The 11,468-nt window shown below is 37.1% G+C and overlaps 1 protein-coding gene across 1 annotated transcript; it reads right to left on the bottom strand.

The window, feature by feature from the left end:
* Positions 1-1,270: 1,270 nt before the first annotated feature.
* On the bottom strand, positions 1,271-11,100 carry LOC104901737 (hypothetical protein). The gene is made up of 7 exons (XM_057391593.1): positions 10,895-11,100; positions 10,588-10,696; positions 8,156-8,229; positions 7,950-8,067; positions 7,838-7,859; positions 7,712-7,774; positions 1,271-1,810 (listed from the first exon to the last, which is right to left on the bottom strand). The coding sequence occupies exons 2-7, from the start codon at positions 10,653-10,655 to the stop codon at positions 1,547-1,549; spliced, it is 609 nt and encodes a 202-aa protein (XP_057247576.1). The 5' UTR covers positions 10,656-10,696; positions 10,895-11,100; the 3' UTR covers positions 1,271-1,546.
* Positions 11,101-11,468: the final 368 nt, after the last annotated feature.

The raw sequence follows: 11,468 nt of genomic DNA, 5'->3' as shown, positions 1-11,468 counted from the left end.
CTTATATGTTTACAATTCTGACTCTCGGTTTTTTTAATTCATTGAAGTTTGCACGCCAACAAGCATACAAGCAACAAGCGGTATGAATTAATGTACAAGTGTTGTGATCTAATATAATATTCATAACCATAATTTTGTTTGAGTAAAATTAATGACTTTAAAATAACATGGATTATACAAATAATGACATCAACGTGATGTATTTATCTCATGTCGTTTGAGTTTTTTTATTGCACGGGCTATCTCATCCCGTGCATTTTTATTAAACGTAAATTATGAATTATTTAATTTTCTACAAAAACAAATCATATTTTGTACCAATAGGTAGCGTATTTCTTCTACTAAATTTGGTTAATTGTGGTACATGGATAATCGAACATTCATCTTCGATGTCATAGACGTGTTCAAGCTAAGGGGCTCCAAATAAAAGGAGACTACACTACTAAAATGAGAATAAAAAAAGATGGAAAAATAACCAATCAGGCGGTGGTAAGGACACTAGGTGGCTCATGGAGCCAGCAACAAGAAAATCAATCACGTTACTTTTTTAGCTGGGGAAAGGAAAATGATCCTATAGCAACAAGAAAATCAATCACGTTACTTTTTTAGGTGGCTCTAGGAGGTGAAACCGACCGTTTAAAATTGCATCGGGAAGCGTGCCTAGAATACCATCATATTGGTACTCGTGTTCATGGACTTCTCGAATTTCGTACCCCCTTGAGCTTCGTTGGGGGTGTGCGTTATCACAAAAAAAGACGTTTTGGAGAAAAACTCGGTTGTTTAACATTAGCTCGAGAAGTCCTAGAATATCATCATATTGTACTATTGGTACTCATTTTGATGGACTTCTCGAAATTCGTGCTATTTGAGGATCATTTGTGGTGTCCGTATTTCAAAAAGTCGTTTTGGAGGTGAAATTGCATTTAAGGTCATATCGGAAAACGATCCTAGAATATCAATGTATTGGTACTCATTTTGACAGGCTTCTCCTCAAATTAAACTTGAATTAGAGCAGATTTGTACTAGATTTGCGCTCCAAATTCCAAGTCGAAAATATATCAGAATGAACATGAACTTGGCAAAATCGAACCCAATTCATCCAATTTATATCCTAATCAAACTGGCACAATCAACGATGTCAATCTCTCAAGTCGAAAATGGCAAAAAAAGAATATGAAATTTCTGATTGAAAGGAATTCAATACAAAGTAACTACCACGGTTGCACTTTATTAGCAATCAAGCAAAATTACCAAATATGCTAACAGAACATTTAAATCAAGAATCAAAATCTACTTGTCCAAAAGTCATTATTTACCTCATTCTTCGTTACAAGATAGTGACAATAAATGGCCAAATGATCAGTGAGACCATTTTATATTCTCGTTTATATTACATGAACTTTCCATCTTTCTAATCCATTTTGTTCGTCTAAAAGATCCTAGCCGACTATCAAACTGTCATATTAGAGATAGAACTTCGAAACTCCTCATTTGGATGATCCAAATACATGGAAGATAAGATGCATATGCCAATTTCCTGAAGGACTCACAGCCAAAGGCTCCCAAAAGCTTCCTCGAGTGCCCTCTTCTTTCCAAATTCCGGAGTCCATCCTCCTGCACGGCTACCTTTTTGAGCTCGAAGCCTCATCATTTCTTCATCATCAAGATGCATGTCGGGACCCCCAAGTGGTAGTGGTTGTGGGGCCATTCCCGTCGGTCTTGGTTGCATAAAAGCCCCTCCGGCAACTGCAGGTGCATATTTCCCTTGGGTTGTGGTAGACACACCTGCTTGTGAGCTCTGTTCTGTTCCCTGTTCAGACAAACAAGGAATTTAGCTTGGAAAATTTCTGACTGCTCAACGAGTTGACCAGTTCTCCCTACGATTGTGCGTTTTCTGCCAAAATAGAGTATAAGGGTTTGCTATTCTTCTTCCTTTTTCCACTTTGTTAGGACTAATCATATAACAGTAAAAACAGGTGTATATCACTATGTGTTTTAGCAGCAGATGAAGAAAGATGGAATGATTTGTGCGACAAAATCCCAATTCTGGTACACATCGAGAGATTACAAGATATCCACATACACAACATTGACATTTCAAAAGTATCACGTCACAGCTCAACGTGGAACTCCTCTGCAAAAAATGCATTTCTGGCAACTCAATCATATAGCAAATGGCACGCTGGGGCGGAAGTTAAGAAAGAGAAGAGTGGCCAAAGTGGATATGTAAACAGAATTAGTATATTCTGATGTGCAAGTAAACATAGAAACAACAAATAGCAACAAGTTAAGGCACCTTCCCAAGACCACAACTCCCCTCGTCAGCTTATTGACTTGCGAGGAAGAGAGATTTATTGAGAGGACATACTGAAACAGGATTGAGATCAACAGATATGCTCTAATCTATTACAGCAAGCGCTATATAAGCCGTCTACCAAGACATGGGAATTTCATGAAGATAAAACTGTAAATGCAAAAGAGACCACTTAGATGAAAGGACTTTTCCACGACAAGGCGTCACAAAAATGACGAGAATATGCACTCTATAGCACAAGCCTCTTCTCTTCACAGAGCATATTTGTTTACCATGCAAAAGAATACGAGTATCATGTAACAAGTCTATAACCTGGGATTGTGATTTTTTAACACGGTGAGTGATCACATTCTCTTATAGGAGATACATCTTGGAGTTTGGACAATGAGAATTACAGTAAGAATATATGTCCTCTCTACATCACTGATGCACATTGTTCCCCTATAAAAAAAGTCCCTGGAACAGTTTTCCATGATCCTGACAAAGCAAACATTGTTTCCTTCAAGAAGCAGAAGAGATGTAAGAAAAAGTCGTACAAACAAGATGGCTTGGCCAAAAGATATTCAAAGCACGGGTTCAGGGAAAGTAAGAGTTAAAGAGTGGTGTTCTTCTTGCCTGGTGCTGGACATACACGGCAACTAGTAAAAATGGAAGATGATGGTTAATTAATAGGCAGCAGAGGATTACTTACAGCTGTCACAAGTCAATAACCACTTCGTGGAAGACAAGTCACGAGTGCCCTTTTTCCTCTAAAGGATAAATCAATTTCAACAGGTACCAATTTCCAAGAACAAGGAAGTGTATGAAACGAAACAAAACAAAAGGTTACACAAAGTTCTGCAACCATGAAACAACCTATTCAGAGTTTGCAATTAAGCTCGCAGTCTAAATCTCAATCGGGAACCAGTACACAGCATCTTAGAATGATCTAATGCAGATACTACCAGGGTGATAGGGGTCTGTTAAGGGTAAACCAAAATCTTGTTCTGGCAACAGAATTAAGGCATTGGCTTCATCATATCAAAAGAAGTATCTGACAATTGCAGAGTCGAGGAAAAGAGGAAAGACTAGTACATGTTCCTATTTATTTCTAAACAAAGTTTACGGACCCAGACAACGATATAGTTCAGATTGACACTCAACCAGAGAAGAAAACATATAGTTAACTTCACAGCACACAATGTCTTACAAAATGGTACTTGAAAGTTAACACTACCACTCCATTGCTATGACCAACAATGGTGCTCTTGGAGTCATGGAGATCCTTCACTTGGTTAACTATACCAAACATAATTGCTACTGAATATCTGAAATACAAAGGGGCTTCCCTTAGACAATAAAGGCATTCTTTCCCCCATTTACAATTCACAAAGGTTGAATACTCCAATCATTCCTGTACTATATATCTGCTGCTAAATTTTGTTTCAGGGCCCATTAAAGCAGTCTACCACTCTTACCTCATTTACCAAGGGAAGACTGCATATCCCCTCCCAGACTCAGACCTCAACAAAATCTTCCAAGGACGGTGGTTGTTTAGTTAGTGCTGTTGTCTGCTATGAAGTTATTTAACTGCAGAGAAATCTACATACTCTCTGCTAACCCATACATGACTTGCAAAGGCAAAGGAGAAACAGTAATTCAGAACACTCCCCACGGTAAAGCTGTCCCAGTCTTTTGGATTGTCAGCTAGATAGTCAATCCATAAAAATGGAACAGATTGAGATGCGAAGAAAATAAACTGTCCAGAATAGCAATTCAGGTGAACACAAGGGAAAAGTAAGTGGACCATCCGCTTTTCCTGATTTGACAACTTAATTTGTGATTTACCTTTCCATAAATGGTTAAACTTTTTCTGGAAATATCAACCAAGGTGCTAGGTCAGTGGCCGACACCAGATACAAAACAAATCTTTTGATGTTCTATATGTGATATAGATGAACGGCATGAACCAACCCAATGTATAATCCCCCTCGAAGTATTACAACCTTGTTAGAGAAACATACAGCTTTTAAGTAATGCAAGAATTACTACATAGTTGGAGAGAAAAACGATAGCAGGAAAGACAATAAAAGACAGGAGGGATCTAGATTGTCTCACATTAACAAGAAACCGATATATTCAAAACCCAACCCACCCACCCACCCCCAAAAAAACGAAAAAAAAGAAGAGATAGGAGCAGTCTCAAGCACCATCTTCATTATATATATATAAGTAGGGATCGGAGGATCCGACACCCTACTCCAAAAGTTTGGCCGATAAGGCGACATGGTCAAGAAAAAGTGTCTTGACCAATATTATAGACACGTCTATCATTGAAAGTGTCGGAAATAATTTTCCGACACTTTATTTTGATAAAAAAATAATTTTAAAATTATCTCTTTTTCAAAATTAATATAAATTTAATTTTATTAAACACTCACTGTACGTATATATAGTATACAAAAAGTGAAAAATAAGAGTGAATTTTTAAAAAGGAAAAGAAAGAAAGAGGAAGAGAGGTCATGTGGGAGATGGAGTAGTTAGGAAAGATTTTTTAAAAAAGAAAAGAACTGAGCTACGTTACTCCGACACCCTGTTCTACCTAGCGTGTCCACTCGACACAACGCGCGACACGCCTGGAAATGGGTGTCTATACGCGTATCAGAAAATGTTCGGTCATAGCGGTCGAGTTGAGTTGAAATTTGCCGAAAAAACTTGCCGGAAAATTTCTGCCATTACTGATTAAAAGAAGAACCAGAGAAAGGGAGAAGAGAGAGAAGACGGCATGATGGGGAAGATGAATAGTGTAGTGCTTTAGTCCTTGGGACTTGGGGTGCAACAAAAAATAAAACAAATGAAGGTACATGAACAGCCGTAAATGTGAACTAAATTACAACTTTTCAGTCAACTTTACTTTTATTTTAAATTAATAAATGCTGATGACTTATGGGTTCTTTTTCATTTTAAAAAAAATCTTTCCTAACTACTTCATCTCCCACGTGACCTCTCTTCCTCTTTCTTTCTTCTCCTTTTTAAAAATTCACTCTTTTTTTTCACTTTTTGTATACTATATATACGTACTGTGAGTGTGTAATAAAATTAAATTTATATTAATTTTGAAAAAGATATAATTTTAAATTTATTTTTTATCAAATTTGTTTCCGACACTCTCAATGATAGACGTGTCTAGAATATTGGTCAAGACACTTTCTTGACCGTGTCGCCGTATCGGCCAAATTTTTGGAGTAGGGTGTCGGATCCTCCGATCCTTAACATAGCTCATAAGTCATCAGCATTTATTAATTTAAAATAAAAGTAAAGTTGATTGAATAGTCGTAATTCAGTTCACCTTTACAGCTGTTCATGTACCTTCATTTATTTTATTTTTTGTTGCACCGCAAGTCCCAAGGACTAAAGCACTACACTATTCATCTTCCCATCACGTCATCTTCTATCTCTCTTCTCCCTCTCTAGTTCTTCTTTTAATCAGTAATGGCAGAAATTTTCCGGCGAGTTTTTCCGGCAAATTTCAACTCAACTCGACCGCTATGATCGACACTTTTCTGATACGCGTATCGACACCCATTTCCAAGCGTGTCGCGCGTCGCGTCGAGTCGACATGCGACACGCGAGGTAGAACATGGTGTCGGAGTAACGTAGATATATATACAATGCTACCGCAACTACACACCAATTTTCATTTCTGTGTCATTACAAAATTCAGGAAATCTAAGCCCAATATGCTTCTGTTAAGTTTAAACCTAAGCCGTTTGTAGCCCTCTTGCTTGTTGCATTAATTCGAAAACTCCAAATTCCTCAAAACATTACCATCTCTGATTCTCCTTCTGACACGTGCAATATTTTGGCTCCACATAAAAACTGAAAGTTGGTTAACTACGATTTGACTGAGCAAACTAAAGGTTCAACTTATCTATGACACTATAATAGTACCACAACTGAAATCATAGTTTCTCTATGTCTCCCATCCAGCCAACAAAATAGGGGCCAGAGGAGCAGACACAAGCCTTTATGCTTGCACGGTTGCACCTAGAAACATAGGTTAACAGCTGCAACTCTCTAATTAACACCAATAGAGTAACAGTAACTTTACTTTCCCCTCCACTCTCCCTCCTCCCTAGCTCTGTTTCAGTTAAACTCTGTATCTCCTTCTACCCTTCTATTTTCTTTTAATTTCGCCTACCTGTGTTCTTCCTCTAAGCTACTTTTGGTTTATTATGTTTATGTTCACTTTATTTTCTTCCCGGCAGATAAATGTACCCTTGATTTTCTGTTATGGGTCTAAAGTCTAAACAGCTCGAACGATCATTTAAAAGCCACTACTTTTCTTTATTATTTTGGATGGATGGTATATAAATAGCGGTCAACAACAACAAAAACAACAAAAACAACAAAAAGCTAAAAGGTCAGGCCTTAATACAAGATGATATCACGGATAATTCTGCTGGAAACCTTTATTAAATGAGAAAGAAACTTCACGTCCATCAAAAAGTCACCAGTCCATCAGTATACTTAAAACAGTAGCTCAGTGGTAAAATGGTCAGCTGTTAACTGACTGGTCGTAAGTTCAAATTCTAGTTGGGGAGAATTATAGATATTGCTTTTCTGACCTAACAACCCCTGTCCTTCAATGTTGTTCCTAAACTAGAGCATTGTAGGACATCAAAAGTGGGAAGGTGATTGTTCACATATAAGAAAACCTAAAACAACACACAGTTGTTTACCCAAAACTGCGGATGTTCAGCATGTAATAACAACTTCCTACTTCCTATGAATCATTAATCACTGACTTTAGTCCTTTCTAATTTTTGTGTTGCACACCACTGTTTCTAATAAGTAATTTCATAATCAAATAGAAGTAAAACAAACAAATATTTCCTGCCAGTAAAAAAAGTCCTTGGAGAGCAATAGATTTGTGTTACTATTGTTCCACAAGCTTGGATAGTCTGACACAAGATAAGGTCAACCAGTGATTCGACATGCGATATTAAGCAACAATATTCCAACCAAATAGGAAAAAAGGTAGCATACCATCTACACATTGGAGAGCCATCTTAGAAGGTCACAAGAGATATAGCAGAGAACCACAAATGGCAGAATAAATGATAGTTTGATACAACTCGTACCCAATGTTGTGCCTCATGTTTTAAGGTCAAGGCTGCATGTGTGTGTGAGAGAGAGAGAAGCAAGGTTCTGGTCTGACAGGTGCAACAACAATATACATACATGTATGCACACATATATACACACAAACACAATCACACTCAGACTCACACATACATATCAGGCAAGCCGAACAACAATTGATAATCAAATAATCCTCAATTAGGAGGTTGCAGCATTGGAGAAATGATACTATGATATATATTCCAAGCAAAGAGAATAAATTAATCAACTTACCACTTCAGCATCTCCCTGCGCAGGTCCCTTGATGGCTGCCAAAGCAGCAGCTAGCTCCTCTGCCTGTGCAAGCACACATGTTCAAAATTCTCCTTTCCGATGAATGACAAGCCGTCAAAATAAAACATTAAACCGTAAAAATATTTGTCTTATATTAAGCAAAGTTATGTAATACGCAGGATACAGATTAGTGAAAAAAATTCCTGAAAGTCTAGGACAGAATAAAAATCATAGACACAATCTCTTACATGCCTTGCGAGCTCGGGCATTTATTATCTGTTCAGCATTTTCTTGCTCATATTTGGCAATTTTGGCTTCAATGGCAGGAACATCTATTCCTTCAATCAAGTTGCACGCTGTAGCAAAGACAGTGTGTAACTATTTGGACCTTGTAGAAAAAGTAAGCATAGAAAAGCCAAATTATAGTTGAAGAAAGGAGCTTACTCATATCCTCCACTTCCTCTAGGTAATCATTGTACTCCTTCAAGGATGGAAAATCCTCTTCTCTCTTATTAAATCTACATTCACCCACAACAATAACAATGCAACGTAAGAGCCTCAATCACAATAGAATAGGGTTAGCTGTGCATGAGCCAAGATATTTTCTCCAAGAGTCATCAACATGGATCCTCTGCCTCCACACTCTTTGACATCTTATTCTAGAAGTTTCACAGAGCAGTCTACCTCATTATTATTTTTTGCATTATTTAGCGGTTGCAATGGGTTTTAAAAAAAAAAAGATCATGGGACATCATTAATAGAAAGTTGATTGTAGGTTTTTATTAGAGGTGGCAAACAGTGATACAACTCGCCAAGTCAACCCAAACACGAGACGAAATTAGCAGGTTGGTGTTAAGGCTTTCAACCCGTCTAAGTAAGTTGTTTGATCAAAATGACCCATTTATTAAACAAAACAGGTTATGATTGAACTTTGCACTCAAAGCGGACATGATAACCCATTTAACTCAAGATTATTATCAATATTATTAGTGTGAGTTGTAATGGTTTAAAGTTGCTTCTTCATTATTTATGATTTGTGCTCTGATTGTTTTAGTTGGTTCTTTTCGGGAATAATATTCATATATATAGTGTGTTTAAAAAGTTGCGGGACTGATTTGTTTGGTTTTTTATGTATGTACGTGATTGATGAACAGGTCAAACAAAAGATTGGGTTAGGGATGAGGGGATTTGACCCATTTACATGTGAACCTGACACAAAAGACACAGCTCGACCCATATTTGGCTCTAGTTTCTATTCCTATTCTCATAGATAAGGGTAAAGGGTTGAAAGTGAATCTCCGTGTAAAGCAATAAGAATGGAGATATGGAACAAAATGACTCGCAAGACCCCATAGGCCACAAGGTCGTAGTGTGCTAGCAAGTTAGACAACAGCAAAGTGTCTTGTAATCGTTTTTTTTTTGCTGTATCTTTTTTTCCATTCAGAAAGTTAAAAAGGACTTCATCCTGGAATAATTGCTCAAATTTCTATCTTGGATTGTTCAGGCCACTTTCTAGATTCGGTAAGTTACACTTTGAACTTTAATAACCCTGATGTTACCCTTAGGCCTTAAAATTCCAAAGACATAATACTCTAGACATTGCAGAGATGTAAAATTTTTGTATATTGAAGGGAGATTATAATATTAGGCAATTTTGTGAAAAGGGACCTTGATTAGATGTGGCCTATTACAATATCGTTTATGGATGCAGGGAGGAAGATGCAATTAACTATGCTTGAAATCTTAATCACGAAAAGTTGAACAGTATGTTCTGTTTTATCTGCAATGTTACACGGGCATGCAGCTCATCGCACGCCAGTCCAGGCCTGGTCAGATTGACAGTTCTGGTGGGCAGCTTGTGGCACAGACGTTCAGCCGTGTTCAGACTTCAGAACTTGCACAATGTATCTGTTTTTGCACAGGCGGGTAGCATATAGAGCACCCACGCCACTGCCCATCTGTCTATTTTTTAAGCCAAATGCAAGGTATCTTTGGGTTGAAAACGTAAGGAGTTATGATAGATTTATTGCATGGTTATGAATTATGAATAATCATGAGTTAAAAAGACTTTATGAGAGATCATCAGTCCACTTGATGATTGATGAATCCCGTAGGGTCCATACATGAGTTCCAAGAACTCCATGGGGGGGAAATCCATTAGTAATTTAAGCTCATCCTTTGTAATCTCTAATCTCGCCATGAAATCTTATGAATGACTATCTCCTTGCATGTGGATGTAAGTTATAATTGACGGAACAACGTAAACATCCTGAGTTAATCTCCTTTATTGTCGTTTATGCCTTGAATTATTTGGGGCGCTGGGTTTAACCAAACACGGGATTCAACCCAATCTGTTTAGGTTAATTAAAACGATGCTATATAAACCTTCTACTTGACTTCTGCTCCCTCCTTAAGATAATAAAATCATTTCTCTTGTAACACATTGTTAGTGAACCACATTAAATCTCTGTATTGTTCTTCTTTAATTTATTGTTCTTTAATTTGCATCTGTCATAACAATTGTTAATCTTAATTTTGCCATAATTATTTTGTTCTGTCCAAAAACCTGACACAACCATTTTGCAACATTACTAGGATTAGTTGATGATATTATCCAAATTCAGATTTTATTACCAATTGAACAAAAAGAAGAAAAAAAATCAAAACTTTTAATCAGATACAATGATATAGAATAATGGGTAACCAAGAAAATAAAAGTTGCATGATCCCATAATTACAACTCATCAATGCTGTAACTACAGAATAAAGGGTAACCCAGAAAATCAAAGTTGCAAAAGAAACAATTTTTATGGAACAAATTAAAAAAAAAAAAAAAAAGCAAGATGAAAGAAAATTAGGAGAGAGAAAACACATACATACTGATAATCCTCTTGCGAATAACGACCTCTTTGGCGAAAGAGCTTCCACCTGAGGCAACCACCATTGTTGTTTGTCCCACAAAATAATTAAAATGAAACAGCAGAACTGAATGAGACAGAAAAAACTCAGTAAATTAGAATGTAATCAGGGTTTTGAAGAGTGTGACATTTTTATACAACAACAAAAAATGTTAAATACAGCCCATGAAATTTATTCAAAACTTAACCATATAGTTAATTAATAGTATTTACCATTTAAGAATTGAAAAAAAAAAGTTGGAACTTGGGAAATCCATGGAGTTACCTATATTGCTCCACAGCACGGACTACTTGTACTTCTCCCTTCTTTCTTACTTGCAAGAGGACATTGTAGGCGCTCCCTTCTTTCTTTTGCAGGCGACGGGGTGGGTTGGATGGTTGCGCGAGGAGGAGGAGCTATGTTTTCGTTGTTGGCGCCGCGCGAGGATGACTGGATGAGGGTTGTGTTTTCGTTGTTGGTACTAAATTAGTACATATACATGTCCGTAAGAAAAGAACCATAGTTATGAGTATATACAGAGATTAATACCAATGACTATGAACATGTATCAATTAATTAAAGATGTATATATATTAAGGATCATTAGGTTCAATAATATGACTTTTTATCTCCCACATGGGAGACCAAGGTTCAAACTTTGATGGAAGCAAAATTTCAATATTGTTGGGGGGAGGGGGTTTGGGGCTTGTTGGACCTCTGGGTGAGTGGAAATTCATCTGATCACAGGTTCTCTGAAAGGGGTCCAAAAAAAATTAGAGATGTATATATAACAATCAAGACTTGGCCTAATGGTAAAGATTTGGCCTCATGACTTCAAGGTCGTGGGATCAAATCACAC

Source organism: Beta vulgaris, chromosome 8 (assembly GCF_026745355.1).
Source record: "Beta vulgaris subsp. vulgaris cultivar EL10 chromosome 8, EL10.2, whole genome shotgun sequence".
Taxonomy (NCBI): domain Eukaryota; kingdom Viridiplantae; phylum Streptophyta; class Magnoliopsida; order Caryophyllales; family Amaranthaceae; genus Beta; species Beta vulgaris.
This window is presented reverse-complemented; position numbering and strand designations above follow the sequence as displayed.